Genomic DNA, 16,281 nt, shown 5'->3' with positions numbered 1-16,281 from the left:
TGTATAAATTAAAGTCATGTGATAGCACCTTTGATCAATCACTGATGAAAACCTTGCCATAGCTGTCAAGAACCCAAAGAGAAAGTGGTGGCTAGGCCAACAATTACGTGAAGCAATTTATCATGAGAACAACCATTATGCAAGATGCAGAGCTCAATACTGATTCCATAAAATACTTAAATGCTTGTCACTGCAATTCTTTACTAATTACAATGGAAACTTTGTTGTTATCATTGGAAAAGGTAAAAGAGGACCTCTACTAAGACCTCAGAAAAGGAATCTTTGAGGTTAAGCTATTACCCAAGGTTAAGGCAAATCTGCTATTTTGATACTTTTCTTTAGATGGTGAAACAAAAATGCTTATTTCTATATACCCATTGGGTCCTGGGACTCAGATAAACTACGTGGTTCTCTAAGTCTGCAGCAGGGCACAGTAATGACGCTGGGACTGAGCTCACCCTGACCTTGAGTAAGTCACCACGTCCCTCAGATTCACTTTTCTTATCTGGAAAGTTAGGGATGAAAAAAAATCAGTTTCAAAGGATTGCTGCAAAATTAAATGAAGTGCTACGCACCTGTTCAAGTCGAGTAGTATGCTCCCCAGTCCTCCCCTCCACACACCAGAACTAAAAATTCAGGAGGAAAATGTTCAGTATATGGGTGTTTCTCACAGAGAGTCAAAGTGGGATAAGAATGCCTTAAACATAACATATTGCATTTATTAAAGCTTTATAGTTTATATGGTGGTTTCCTATGTTATCTACTTTCATCTTCATAATGACACCGTGTACTAGGTATTTATTACTATTCCCATTTTACAGACAAGAAAAAAAAGGCCCTCAGAACTTAAAATCCTTTGCAAAATCACACAGAAAGGTTTAGTGATGAACCCAGTGTTCAAACCTAGGTCTTCTGCCTTCAAGCACAAAGCTCTCTCCCTATATTCAGAACACTTAAAAACACAACATTTTATTGTGCCTATCGTTACGAAGACTGTATTGCACACTTAAGAATTTGTTAACATGGTAGAATTCACGCTAAGTATTCTTACTAAAATAACAAAAGTTTTATGTATGTAGAAAAAAGTATTGCTTAATCTAATTAAACAGCTTCTGCACAACAAAAGAAACTAGTATCAGAGTGAACAGGCAACCTACAGAATGGGAGAAAATTTTTGCAATCTACCCATATGACAGAGACCTAGTATCCAGAATCTACAAGGAACTTAAACAAATTTACAAGAAACAAACAACACCATCAAAAAGCGGGCACAGGAGATGAACAGACAATTCTCAAAAGAAGACATTTATGTGACCAGCAAACATGAAAACAAGGTCAACATCACTGATCATTAGAGAAATGCAAATCAAAACCACAATGAGATACCATCTCCCACTAGTCACAACGGCGATTAAAAAGTCAAGAAAAAATAGGTGCTGGTGGGGATGTGGAGAAATAGGAACACTTTTACACTGTTGGTGGGAATGCAAATTAGTTCAACCATTGTGAAAGACAGTGGCAATTCCTCAAGGATCTAGAACCAGAAATACCATTTGACCCAGCAATCCCATTATTAAGTATACACCCAAAGGATTATAAATCATTCTGCTATAAAGACGCATGCACACATATGTTTACTGCAGCACTATTTACAATAGCAAAGACTTGGAACCAACCCAAATGCCCACTGATGACAGACTGGATAAAGAAAATGTGGCACATATTCACCATGGAATCGTATGCAGCCAAAAACAAGGATGAGTTCATGTCCTTGGCAGGGACATGGATGAAGCTGGAAACCATCATCCTCAGCAAACTAACACAGGAACAGAAAATCAAACACTGCATGTTCTCACCCATAAGTGGGAGTTGAACAATGACAACACATGGACACAGGGAGGGGGACATCACACACTGAGGCCTGTTGGGGGGTGGGGGGCAAGGGGAGGGAGAGCATGAGGACAAATACCTAAAGCATGTAGGGCTTGAAACCTAGATGACGGGTTGATAGGTGCAGCAAACCACCACGGCACACGGATCCCTATGTAACAAACCTGCACATTCTGCATATGTATCCCAGAATTTAAAGTAAATTTTTTAAAAAAGGAAAAAGTATTGCTTAAAGAAAATAAAACAGATATTTATATTTAAAAACCCTTTTTAAAGCAAAACGTATATACGTAGTCACGACAGTAAGAGATAATCAGAACATGGCTCAGTATCATGACTAAGACTTCAGAGGTTACTAAAACTCTTCTTTGGGGGAAACGCAACTTAGTCTCCTCCCAGTTCTTCCAAAACAAACTAATGAAATGTGAAAAGGGTGAATTTACAAGTGGACAACAAGGTCTGTACATAGAAAGAAAGAGCCTGACTGACTTGGCTCCATCCCCTCCTTCTACCTGGGGACATTTCCAGTCATCAGAAAGAGGCTAATGCAACTGCAGCTCCAGAGTCTCATCAGAGTATCTTGGATTCTGCCATGATGAAAGGGAAATGAAGAGATTACCCAAGAACACCACCATGAGGTTGTCCTTAGTAACACTTTAATTCTTACACAGGTAAGGGCCTTACTCGGAGTCGTAAAAATCAGTTTAAGGTACAGTCCCCTGTTCTACCAAAGCAAGCAAATAATCTGGTTCCATAAGGTTGGAAAGATGTAGGTGTGTGTGTGTGTGTGTGTGTGTGTGTGTGTGTAAATATCTGCTGCTGCTCTAGGAAAGACCCTGTAAGAGTTAATGATACTTATTTGACAAATAGTATCTTATCTCCAAACACAACCACTACCATCTCTCTTCTACTTGCATGTCGTTCTGACACAGCGTTTAAAAGCAGGAGACAAGGCTGGGCACGGTGGCTCACACCTGTAATCCCAGCACTTTGGGAGGCTGGGGCGGATGGATCACTTGAGGTCAGGAGTTCCAGAAAAACAGGAGACAAACTCTTAAAAAAATTAGAGTTAAGGCCTAAAATGCAAATACCCATGGAAGAGGTCAGATCCTGACAATGATCCCAAGATATAAATGACTGAGATTTGTTTCTACGTTTGTGATTAGGTTTAAAGGATGGTCTGTGTCAGGGTAATATGAGAGAAGATCTTTACTCTCTCACTTTGGTATATTCATAAAAGTGTACATTGAAGCACCCGTGTAATCAAGATCCCAAATGAAACAAAGAACAGGATTACAGCAATAAGAAAAAAAAGATGAGGAATAGGTAAAACACCCTACATACTAGAGGCCTCTTCTTGACCACTTCTTGACCATAATGTGAATTAGGGTTCATGTTTCATACCTAATAATAACACCACCAAAGTGTGATGCCTGAAACTGAAGTGATGATGGAACCATGAGCAAAATAAGTGAAGTCAATCCAAGTCAAGGAGAAAGAACTGACGGGCTCCAGCAGATTCATGTGTATCCGTGTGTGTGTGTGTGTGTGTGACTGGACTGTCTTGAGCTCTCAATGCCTTTAAACATTTCCATGCATTTTCTCATTGACTGCGAGGATTCCACTGGATAGTGCTATCCAGAGCGATGTTAAAGAAGGGAGCCACGGGGAAGAAACCCAAGGTACTAGCTCATAGATCTGGCTCCGTAACAGACCTTCAGATTTCCTTTTACGTTGTCCGGTCCAGCACCCAAGGAAAGTAATGAGGCTGTGAGTAAGACCATTTGGTTTCCAATTCTAGGTTCGGGTGGCTAAGGGACCCCAGTTGGTATAACAATGGGGAAGCAATGAACAGGAAGCAGAATCTTGGAGGAAAAATGTGAAGTGCAAAGTACTGAGAGTTAGTTGTTCAAAAAAAAATTTTGTTTAATATTTAAGAGATATTCATTGGTTAAAACCCCCAAATTTATGAAAAATCTGCATACACCTATGAACCTCATCTGCCTATTTTCTACCTGCTGCAGCAATGAACCTGTTTGATTAGTTTTAGGGGTAATAGTCTAAATATTTACTAATAACTTAGGTATTAACTAACAGAACAGGCAACCTGTATGGGTGTTATGGTGAGGACCAGCTGAATATCCATCTTAGGTTAGTTTTTTTTTTTAGACAGAGTCTTGCTCTGTTGCCTAGGCTGGAGTGCAGTGGTGCGATCTCGGCTCACTGCAAGCTCTGCCTCCCAGGTTCACACCATTCTCCTGCCTCAGCCTCCCAAGTAGCCGGGACTACAGGCGCTTGCCACCACGTCCAGCTAATTTTTTTTAGATTTTATTTTTAGTAGACACGGGGTTTCACCGTGTTAGCCAGGATGGTCTCGATCTCCTGACCTCGTGATCCGCCTGCCTCAGCCTCTCAAAGTGCTGGGATTACATGCGTGAGCCACCGCGCCCGGTCAGTCTTAGGTTAGTTCTTATTTGTTCTCACTGTTAGGAAGCATTCATTTTTTGCTTCATCTTTTATCTGAATGATAAATAATATACCTAATAATAACATAACTACTCTTCTGACCCTTGCTTTTATCCACTTAAACATAGACATTAGGGATCCGGGATCCTTCCAGGTCAATACATATAGACTTTTTTTTTTTTTTTTAAACAGATGCTTAGTATTCCATTGTATGGAAATACCATAATTTAACAACTCCATTACTGGATGGTCATTAGACACTGACTTCAGGGGGAAACCATAAGCTCTTTGTAGGAATTTCTGGAAAAAAAAAATCCCCCCTAGCCCTTTTAGATAAAAGCCCACTTAATGGATCTCTGATAAAATAGCTTTTTTTTTTTTTTTTTTCTGGAGGAGTCTCACTCTATGGCGCAGGCTGGAGTGCAGTGGTATGATCCTGGCTCACTGTAACTTCTGCTTCCCAGGTTCAAGCAATTTTCCTGTCTCAGCCTCCAGAGCAGCTGGGATTACAGGTGCACACCACCATGCCCAGCTAATTTTTGTATTTTTAGTAGAGATGGGGTTTCGTCTTGTTGGCCAGGCTGGTTTTGAACTCCTGACCTCAGGTGATCCGCCCGCCTTGGCCTCTCAAAGTGCAGGGATTATAGGCCTGAGCCACCACACCTAGCCAAATAGCTTTCTTCATCTTCCATGGATTACTGCTCTGTTACTTAAGTGATCTGGAAGTCACAAGAGATTATCTTAATTCTTGGCCATCTGATGATCTTTGGAACCACGACTGTTGGTATTTTCTTGAGTAGCAGTGGGGTATACAAGAACCCATTTTGGCTCATGCAGAATGCATGTTCTCCAGCCATATTTCTTCTTTCCACAAGCTTTGTAAAGAATGGCAAAATTATTTCCCTCACAGCTTACACTGTTCAGATTACTGACCTTTCCTGATCTCTGTAACCTTAGTGGTTGAATATGGTGATTCAGATAGTTTTGTTTCTACATTTCTGGGGGTTGAAGTGAAGAAATTACATAATAACCTGCTCTTATTTTGCAACTTAGAGATTTAAGTATGGCCTTTGTCAATCTAATCCGACCAAAGTATTTACTAAGAATAGATTATATGCATATGCCCAACATAAAAGATGATTCTATATCCAGGAGATCTGATTATAATACAGAAATGTACACAATACAGAAATGTATTATTGACCAAAAATGTACCTCTCCAGATTCTGGGACGATTCAGCAATTCTGAAAGGATTCAAACAGAAAACCCAAGGAGGGGGAAAAAGTAGCCTCCAGGTACTTTACACAATTTAAGTTGTTTGTTCATAAATTCAACAAATACTTATTAACACCTATCATGGGACAGGCTGAGCCTATATTACGTTGGGACAAGTAAGTGAACAGGACAAAACAGACACAGTCCCAACTGTCATGGAATATTCATCTGTTTATATAATTCCTTTTGCATTCAATGTAGAAAATCAGAATTATTGCTTTTGTTTATTTAAGTCTGGTAAATTTATCTATTTTTTACTAGAAAACAGTTTTTCTTTTAACTTTCATTTTAGGTTTGGGGGTACATGTGAAGGCTTGTTACGCAGGTAAACTAAAACAATTTTTCATATTAAGAATATCTCTAATCTACACTGGGCGAGGTGGCGGCGCCTGGAGTCCCAGCTACTCGGGAGGCTGAGGCAGGAGGATGGCAGGAACCCAGGAGGCGGAGCTTGCAGTGAGCTGAGATCCGGCCACTGCACTCCAGCCTGGGCGACAGAGCGAGACTCCGCCTCAAACAAACAAACAAAAAAGAGTATCTCTAATCTCAGTTGGTCAAAGAAACTCAGAAAATAGCTTCACAGACTGGGGCTAGAATGGTTCAGGCAGAATCATTTAGAATTTGGCTCCATTCATGGATGCCAAGTGAAATTAATGGAGAATGAGATAAGGCCAAGTGTGGGAGAGTGCTGGGATTAGAGCCAGTTTAGGTTCCAGCCCTCCCTGCCAAAGCTATAAATACAAATGACCAATTTAACAGCATGAAAAGACCACCTACAAGATCTATACCTGGGATCTAATCAGTTGCTCTGCGCCTTCTTTTAATTATAGGATCCCTGCCATGTTTATGGGGACTTTTAATGTGAGCATCACATTTTTGAAGGCCATATCATTATGACCACGTTTGATCTGAGGGTGGGAAAGCAGGAGCTCACAAAATGCCTGCACAAGGTTATTCTGAGCCATAAACCAACTTCAACAAGAGCCTAGTGTGGAAAAGAAAAAAGACACATAAGAAAAAAGGCATGGATATCATGGAGTTTGCAACCCCACCAAGTGGTGCCATTAAAATTACACTCAATTCTCAGAAAATGAAATTCATTAAGAAAAAGTACGACAGTTTTGTCAAATAACACTATATAAGGGCATTCTGAGAAGGGAAGAATGATAAAAGACATAAGGATAAATGCATCATCTCCATTTGAGTGTGGCAACAGGATATGATTTACAGAAGAAAAATTAAATCATCATGATTCTTAGAGCTGAACTGCAGCTGATGTAAAAATAATCCTGAGTCACAATGCATGTGACTTCTCAGGCATAAAGAACACAATTGCTTAAAACTTTATGAGTGATAAGACTCCTAATAGAGAATTAGCTTCCTTGCAAAATGCTCTGTATAAGCTGTGCTGTGGAAGTACAGAAGTATCTTTTCTCAGTTACATTTATTATATAATACCCTGTGCTCAGATACTCTGATACTTCACGTATCGTCTCATTGTACACCCTTCTCTTCGGGCTATCTCATTCATTCCTATGACTTGAACTGCTACCTTTAGAGTCTCACCTAGTTCTCTCCCATGAGCCCAGCATCTCTACCTGCGTGTCTCATATGTACAAAGTTAACACGTCTAATGTCGGCCTCACTGTCTTCCATCTCAAATCTAGTCTTCCTTGTCAGCATCCAGCCAGTTATCCAAGCAAGAAAAAGGAGTTACCTATTCTCCTCTGTTTCATTTTGTACATCCAATTGATTATCCTGTCCTGTAATGCCTAAAACAGCCCTTTACTGTTTACAATTATGTCTTTTCCTTCTTATTTTTACTGTCATTGCTTTGTTTTGTTTTACAGACAGCGTCTTGCTCTCTTGCTAAGGCTGGAGCACAGTAGTGTAATCATAGTCACTGCAGCCTTGAACTCTTGGGCTCAAGCAATCCTCCCACCTTAGCCTCCCAAGTAGCTGAGGCTACAGATGCCACCACTTTCAACTAATTTTTGTAGAGATGGGGTCTCACTTTTTTGTAGAGATGGGGTCTCACTTTTTTGTATAGATGGGGTCTCACTTTGTTGCCCAGGCTGGTTTCAAACTCCTGGCCTCAAGTGATCCTCCTACCTCGGCTTTGCCATTGCTTTTGCAATGGCATTAGTCTGTTACTTGTTCAACCTTTTTGCATATTACTGTTAGTTATATTTCTCAGCAACAACAAAAAGCAAAGTGATATACTCCCACAAAAAAACTGCACAAACCAAAACAAATACAAACAAATCCAACATCATCATGTCACTCCCGTACACATTATTTTCCAATATTATCTGCTGCCTGTCAGATAAAGTTCAGATTCTTTAGCAAGTCATATTGTGACTCTTATCTCTTTTTTGGTCTTGGGTTCTTCTCATATGCCTTGTGATCTAGCCACACCAAGTCGCTTGCCATTTTCCAAACACATCATGTCTTTCATCCTTCTGAGACTTGCAGTGTTTTCCTCTGCCTGGAATGTCCTTTGTAGCCTGTCTGCTGAGAATTTCTAATCCTCAATTTCCTCATCTGTATAGCAGGGCGGTAATAGTACTCACTTCAAAGGACTGTCATGGTGACTAAGTAAAAAGGCGATTTGTTCCCCATGGTATCTAGCAGATAGAGGCACTCAGTAAATGTTAACATCATTGTCATCATTGTTATTTTGCTCTTTTTCAAGTCTGAACAAAATTATCTCCTTTGCTGAAAGTCTTACCTAAAAGTGTTGGGCATTCTTCCTTTCTCATTCTATATGCCTAATTACAGTACCATATTACACCAACTCCAAAATTGATAGAATTTTCATATTTTAGAGCCTCTGATATTTGGGTACATCTTAAGAGTCTATATGCTGTGGCTTATGGCAGCAATTTTTCTTAGTAGTACATGGAATAATGGTATTTCTTACAATAAATAGCATATTAGATGAAATACTATACTTAAACTGTATGACAATTGTCATAGAAATTTGATTATCTATGGTGAATAGTGCATATTTGTGGCAAATGGAAAATCCTACATTTTCTATGAATCAGTGAAATATCTATGTAATAAAGGAACTACTATTTGGAACTCCAAACAGCAGCGAGAAGATATTCCATTTGTATATATTGCAATTTGGCAAAAACCCAGCCCCTACATCATAGCATAGCATACATACATTGCTGTGAACTATAATGTATTTCTTAACCACAGATCCTAAACCATACATTTCAGAACCGCAGAGGTAATAGCCTGATCAAGTAGCATGCTGTTACCTCCTTTGGTTAAGTAGCCCCACTTGAGAGCCAAACAAGGGCCAGGCCCAGAGTGGACAGGGGGCTAGCTTGTGAAATTCTGCATTCCAGTAACTTAGGATTCAAGCTGAGAAGGTAGAACGAAAATGAGAAGAGAGTGTAGGAATGAGCTGAGGAAAGCCTATGGAACATGCCTCCAGACTAGCACCTTCTGGTAGAAATATAATGTGAACCACAAATATAATTTAGATTTTCTAGTAGCCACACTCAAAAAGTAGAAGAAATATAATTTAGCTAATATATTTTGTCAGGTTATTAACATATTTATTAACTTACCTATAAATGAATAATCATGTTTTATTTACTTAACATATCTAAAATGTTACCAGTTTACCATGCAATCAGTATAAAAAAATCAGCAATAAAATATTTTACACGTTTTTTCTGCTGAGTCTTCAAAACCCCATGTGTGTTTTACCCTTATAAGACATCTCAGTCTGGATTAGCCACATTTCAGCTGCTCAAAAGCCGCATGTGGCTAGTGTCTGCCACATCGAACAGCACAAGTCTAGACTGTTTTTTTGACAAAATGAGTTAAGTAATGAAATAATCATAAGCTATTTCAACAGTAGACTTTTCTACCATACAATACTGGGAATGTTTAAGATTTCTACAATAGTATATATATTTTTATATTCTTAAATTTTTAAATAGAATGGTAATGTTTCCTTCACATTCAATTTATGTCTTGTTTTGGGTGGTTTTGTTTTAAGCATGATTTGATGTTATTTCTAATGTCACTTTTACCTCATCTGTTGGTTAAAGAGGAGATGACTGGCCGGACTCGGCGGCTCACGCCTGTTATCCCAGCACTTTGGGAGGCCGAGGCGGGAGGACTGTCTGAGGTCAGGAGTTCAAGACCAGCCTGGCCAACATAGTGAAACTCCATCTCTACTAAAAATACAAAAATTAGCCGGGTGTGGTGGTGGGCACCCTGTAATCCCAGCTACTCGGCAGGCTGAGGCAGGAGAATCGCTTGAACCCTGGAGGAGGAGGTTGCAGTGAGCCGAGATCGTGCCATTGCACTCCAGCCTGGTCAATAAGAGCAAAATTCCATCTCAAAAAAAAAAAAAAGAAAGAAAAAGAGAAGAAAAGGAGCTGATTGTATTCAACTATAGATCTTTTCCCACTAAGATACTCCGGGACAGGGTGTAGGGGTATACAATTAATCTTAGTACTCTCGGTCTCTATCATAGAGCCTAACATATGGCAGGCTCAGAATAAATCTTTGAATACACATTAAAAGGTGAAGTAAGCTAGACAGTATTGGCTGTCAATCTGGGTTCCACATTGAAATTACCTGGAGAGTTAAGAAAAAAAAAAGAAAGAAAATCTGATGCCTGGTCCCACCCTGAGAGATGCTGATGATGGGTCTAGAGTTGGGCCTGGGTATCAAGATTTTTAAAAATCTCCCAAGTGATTCTAGTATGCAAGAGAGTTGAGAACCACTGTTCTAGGACTTTCTTAGAACAGCTTACTATGGCCATACCCGTACTTCCCTGACGTAAGATCCAGTTTCCCTCATATAAATTCCCTTTCTCTGAAGAGACTAGAATTGTCTTGGGAGCCCTAGCAGAGAAGAGGCTAACACATTATCCCAAATGGGGATTTGCAAATTCCTTTTCCAAGGTACCAAAGAAGATTCTCGAGGTTTTAAATCTAATCATATTTATGTCTTTTCAACAAAAAAAATAAAATTCACGATATAAGCTAGCTGCTTTGCAGAGGCAGGATTCTAAGGGCATTACAGCATGCAGACAGATAGTACCCTGACATACATATGGCAAAATTTTCTAGAAATAGAATAGCAATTACAAATAAAGATGGAATCCAAGTACACATGAGCCTCATTTCAAGTTAATTCTACATATGTAAACAGCAGACACTATTAACTGGGGTCAGCAAAAGGAAGTATCTCATGCTTTTCTTCAGGCTACTTAGGTTATATTTACATAGTATAATTACATAGCAATGCATTTTTTGATAAGTCACTTATAAAACCCATCTCCTATAGTCACACAGCACACAAGTATTGGTATCTTTGCTCTCAAGATGGTTCTTTGCCTGACAACATTTCTTCCATCATATATGAGGTTCTGTAATGGCTGAGAGAGAAATCTGACTTCTCCTACTTCAATACAGACAACCTTTCATCATGGACAAGGGAGCAATGGTCTCTGCACCAACGGAGCAGCAGCTGGAATGGAGTTCCTCTGACTCACAGACTGAGAATTTCCCTGCTGATTCTCAAGCTGGTCTGGCCACACTTTATGCATTCACCCTGCTTCACAGTCTTTTGTTGATGGTGTGGTAACATGTGGCCTTACTCAGTAATAGAAAGAGCATGTTGAGATATCCTCAAAGGCTCCTATGTGTGTTTCCTCTAGCTTTCCAGCAAGGAAATAAGCTGTCTTCAACAAGCCCACGCTTATTTTTGTTTTACATCTAGAACAGGAATTATCTAAAAGACGTGCTACTTCCATGTTCACTAACCCTGATCAACAGAAGTTCCCTACTCATGCCAAAACTGTAAAGGAAGGAAATCTGTTAAGACTTCAAAGAAAGTGTGGAGTCTCATGCATATCACTTCCACTGATCAACCCCAGAGGGCTGATAGGTAGCAAGTGATTGATGGGTGACATTCATTTGGCCCTAATTTTCCTATCTGAAAAGGAATGGAAAATATAACACAAGTTTCCAAGTTGCTACACTCATAAAACCAGGAGGGTGATCACCACCCACCTGTCCAGGTTGACCACAAATGTGAAACGCATAACTGCATCTGCCTTACATGTATGTCGTTTGTTGGTGAACATGGGCTGAGGAATTCCTTGAGCTCCATGAAGACAAAAAAAGTTTGTCCTCAGAAAATTTATAAAAGCCAGAGTAACATTCAAGAATTTAAAATATTAAAATGGATTTGAAAGGTGACATAAAAGCTATAGGACAACTTTACCGTGAGTATGTAACCACCATGGAGAGATGGGCTAATGAAATCACCAGAGCTGCCTGTGGTCAGCCAGGATGCAAGCGGCCATGGGCCTCAGAGAAAAGATTCATGGAATGAAGGATGTTTCAGGGCCGCGTGTATGTGCTGCTGACAAAGCTTCCTACCTTTTTGGAAGAACTCCTCTAGTTTGTCCTTGAAAGGCTGGAGATACTCCTTTGGGGACTCCTTGCACACCACCACCATCTGTTTCTCACTTGCTGTGAAGAGAAATTTAGAATTAGACTTACTCAGGAACACGTATTTGCTGAGCTCCTGCTATGGGCCAGGCACTGTGCTATGTATGCACTTGAGTATCAATTGTGCACATTCCTTGTCAATTACCGCTTGTCCAAATTCCAGGGTTGGAATGGGGGAGGGGAAGAAAAACCAGAAATAATAAACAAACCAACAAAAATAATTAGTTCATTCTACACAACTCTTGAGGAACAGGGCAATGTAAAATCCTTCCATTTTTCTTCTAGAGATCCAGAGAAGTCTCTGACCTGGGATACGTAAAGTAATCTGCTTGTGTTCTCCCAAAGACGAAGAGAGGCAAAAACTACTTGAGGATTAGCCTCACGAAATTAAGGGCACCAGCCCTCTTCAGATTCATACTCCAGAAGTAGAACGTGAAAAAGACATTGCAGAAATTCTCAGGCATCCAAGTTGTCTAGATACCAACCTAGTGATTGGCCAGGGTGACACACGCATCCCAACATGAGAACTAAGCCCAGGTTGGGGAGGACCCTGTCTATTCTTCATGCTTCCCATTCCCCTATCCTTCCTTTTAATCCTCTATTAACACATGGGAAATAATTTTATATAATTTTACTTCAGATAGACAATCTAAAATTTGTAATAGAGTACTTTTTGATAATCAAGTCTGAGGTGACTTGACTTTTTAAAAATGATCTACCTTATTGGATAGTTATGATTTGGCTACATGGAAACCACAATATTCATAGTTCACCATCACAAAAGACAGTTAACTCAGGCAAGAGGCATCTCCTGAAGGTTCCTATGTTACAGCATGCACTGGGAAAGAAAGGTGTCATTTCTACAAAGCTAGAGCTGAGTCATGATCACTTTTATCTGTTGACTATGGCTGGAAATTAGGTATGTTCTTGTCCAAAAGCCTATTAATAAAGCACTGAATTTTCACCATAAAGATATCATGCCACCAGGTTCACAAAATAGAGAGACATATACTACAGATCTTGGAAGAATTTATAAACACACAGGTAAGGCATTTTGGAAGAAGGAGGTTGGGAAGGAAATCTTTATTTACATTGGGAAATTCCCATCCAATAATTGGGCCTATTTAAAACTAGCATCTCAGAACATATACTGCAGGCAAAGCAATAAACATGTCAGGTCAGAAATACAGAAAATGCAAAAGACACCACTTAAATGTTCTCTGAAATTAGTTATCTGACACTTTTCATGTGCAATATTGCCAACTAGATTGCAGAAATCCTAGACAACTCTGGGGACTATAAAACAGTGCTGAAAATGAAAGCAATTTGAGGGAACCCGTGGTCATTTTCTGAGTCAAGGTCAGAATCACCTACATTCTCAGAGGTATCTAGGGATTTCTCATGATACAGGGAAGCTAGATCACAGGACAGGGTACCTAACTTCAAGCTCTATCTATTGACATTGTTTCTTTGTAAGAGTTTTTATAGAGCTATCTAGAATATCTGCTATTAGCTATTCCGACAACCATTCCAAGGCTATCTAGGAAATCGCGTCCATTGGGATGCAAAGACTAATTTTTTAAATGACTTATCTTATTGAAAAAATACAAATCTTACCTTGAAACAACTAGAACAAATTCTGTAAATCCAGTCAAATCATCATGTAAAACATTCATTTTTCCCATGCTTTTTCCTTTCTTTGTAAGTTTTGTCCTCTCTGCAATAGCTACTTTATAATTTCTCTGCTATTATGAGATTACCCTTCACCTCTTTTGAAGTAGATGGATCTGTGGCCAAACTGTAAGTATGTCTTTCCCACTACCATTCTTTTCTCAAAATAGGACACTTTGTGTTAGAGTGGTATCCAAGGAGCAAGAGAGTGGACAGAGCTGAGATATATTTTGCAGGTGTAACAAATAGGTCTTGCTGATTCAGTCAAGGTAGGGTTGAAGCAGATGGAAAGGTAAAGGGGTGAACAATGGGTTGCTGGAAGTGCCATTTCTGAGATAGAGAATAGTGGGGAAGCATCTTGTTGGATTACATTTTTTTAAGAGATAGAGGAGATCAAGAGTTAAATTTGAAGCTTGTTAAGTTTTCTCTAGCCTCTATAAATTATAAGGCAATCTTGTCCCCTGAAAACAAAGGGGGAAAGGTACAAAAGAAGATAAAACTATTAATGGGTTCTCATTGCAAATTCAATTAAATTCAAACTTCGGGGCCTTGGATTTAAGGCCTTTTCTATTATGGCATATTTCAGCTCTATTTCCCACATGTATTTGACTAACCAAACCAAAGCTGTTCAATGTGTTCCAATTATATTATTTGGCATTCCCAGCTCCATGTCTTCATTCATGTGGTTCTCAGCTCTGCTCTCACGCCATACATACTTTCAACGATATCTGACAAAGTCCTGTTCATCCTGAAAAGCTTCTCTGAGATGTCAACATTGTCATAAAGCATTTTTCAATCCAATGTTTTTGCATCTTTCAAACATATCTATTACCTTCTGCATAGTGTTTATGTTTTACCTTTAATTATATGTATTTATGTAAAAGTCTATAAATTAATCCCTGAGAAGTCATCGTGCAGGATTCATTTACTTCTTCCCAAACTTCTCTAGAGAGCTCCGTGTACCTGGCCACAGCATCAGATCTCCTTATCTTGGCTGAATGTCGTGGTTCACACCTGTAATCCCAGTGCTTTGGGAGGCCTAGGTGGGAGGATCACTTGAGGCCAGGAGTTCCAGACCAGTCTGGCAACACAGTGAGACCTTGTCTTTCAAAAAAATTTTTTCAGTTAGCCAGGCATGATGATACATGCCTGTAGACCCAGCTACATGGGAGGCTGATGTGGGAGGGTTGTTTCAGCCCAGGAGATAGAGGCTGCAGTGTCATACCACTGTACTCTGGCCTGGGCAATAGACCGAGACAGACAGACAAGAAAGGAAAGAAAGAATGAAAGGAAGGAAGGAAAGAAAAGGAAAGGAAAGGAAAGGAGGGAGGAAGAAAGGAAAGAAAGGAGAGAGACAGAGAAAGAGAGAGACAAAGAAAGAGAGAAAGGAGGAAAAGGGAAAAAAAGGAAAGGAAGAGAGGAAGGAAGGAAGAAAAGAAGGGAGAGAGAGAGAGGGAGAGAGAGAGAGAGGAAGGAAGGAAGAAAAAGGAAAGGAAGAAAGGGAAAAAGGGAAAAGCAGATGAAGGAAAAAGGTTTCTTCATCTTAACTAGATTCTCACGTGTAGGGAAGTTTAAATAAAATTAGCAATGTTGGCCTGGCACAGTGGCTCACTCCTCTAATACCAGCACTTTGGGAAGCCAAGACAGATGGATCGCTTGAGCCCAAGAATTTGAGACAAGCTTGGCCAAAGTGGTGAAACCCTGTTTCTACAAAAAATACAAAAATTGGCTGGGCATGGGGGTGTGCACCTGTGGTCCCAGGTATTCAGGAGGCAGAGGTGGGAGGATCCCCTCAACCCAGGGAGGTCGACACTGCAATAAGCCATGACCACACCACTGTCCTCCAGCCTAGTCTCACAGGGTGAGACCCTGTCTAAAAAATATACATACATACATATTAGCAATGTTGACCCAGACTCCAAGTGGGATTTCCAGAGATGCAGTGTGAACTGCTTGTCTCTTCCTTCCCCTGCTTTCCAGGAGGGTGGTGCACCAAGGGGTCACCGTCTCTGTACTCCTCAAATACGGTGAGGTGTCCCAAGATGATCTCAAAGGGTTGAGTGTATTTTAAAGACCCCCCAGAAACATCCACCACCTCACCCCATGAGTCATAAGCAAGGTAACACAGAGATGATTATCTTGACTGTGTAGTTCCGAAGGCAGGCAGGGAAACAGGAAAGACATCTGCTTTCAGGAATCAGCATTTCTTAATGAACATCTGTGGCCACATAAAGTTTCCTATTTCCAGTTATGATTCTGAGAATACAGTTAAAGAAAGGCTAGAATTTCCCACAATATAAATTGGGAAGAGTTCCTTAAATTATTTAATTAGGCCGGGCGCAGTGGCTCATGCCTGTAATCCCAACACTTTGGGAGGCAGAGGCGGCCGGATCACGAGGTCAGGAGACTGAGGCCATCCTGGCTAACACGGTGAAACCCCGTCTCTACTAAAAACACACACACACACACAAATTAGCCGGG

The 16,281-nt window shown here is 40.1% G+C and overlaps 1 protein-coding gene across 1 annotated transcript in view; it reads right to left on the bottom strand.

Annotated features, from left to right (window-relative positions):
* The window catches only part of FMN1 (formin 1), a 385,253-nt gene that overhangs the window by 69,757 nt on the left and 299,215 nt on the right, over positions 1-16,281 (bottom strand). The window contains exon 15 of the mRNA XM_011932729.1: positions 12,058-12,150. Coding sequence (XP_011788119.1) covers positions 12,058-12,150 — 93 coding nt within the window. The remainder of the gene's footprint in view (positions 1-12,057; positions 12,151-16,281) is intronic.

The sequence above is a fragment of the Colobus angolensis genome, unplaced genomic scaffold, assembly GCF_000951035.1.
Source record: "Colobus angolensis palliatus isolate OR3802 unplaced genomic scaffold, Cang.pa_1.0 Scaffold97, whole genome shotgun sequence".
Taxonomy (NCBI): domain Eukaryota; kingdom Metazoa; phylum Chordata; class Mammalia; order Primates; family Cercopithecidae; genus Colobus; species Colobus angolensis.
This window is presented reverse-complemented; position numbering and strand designations above follow the sequence as displayed.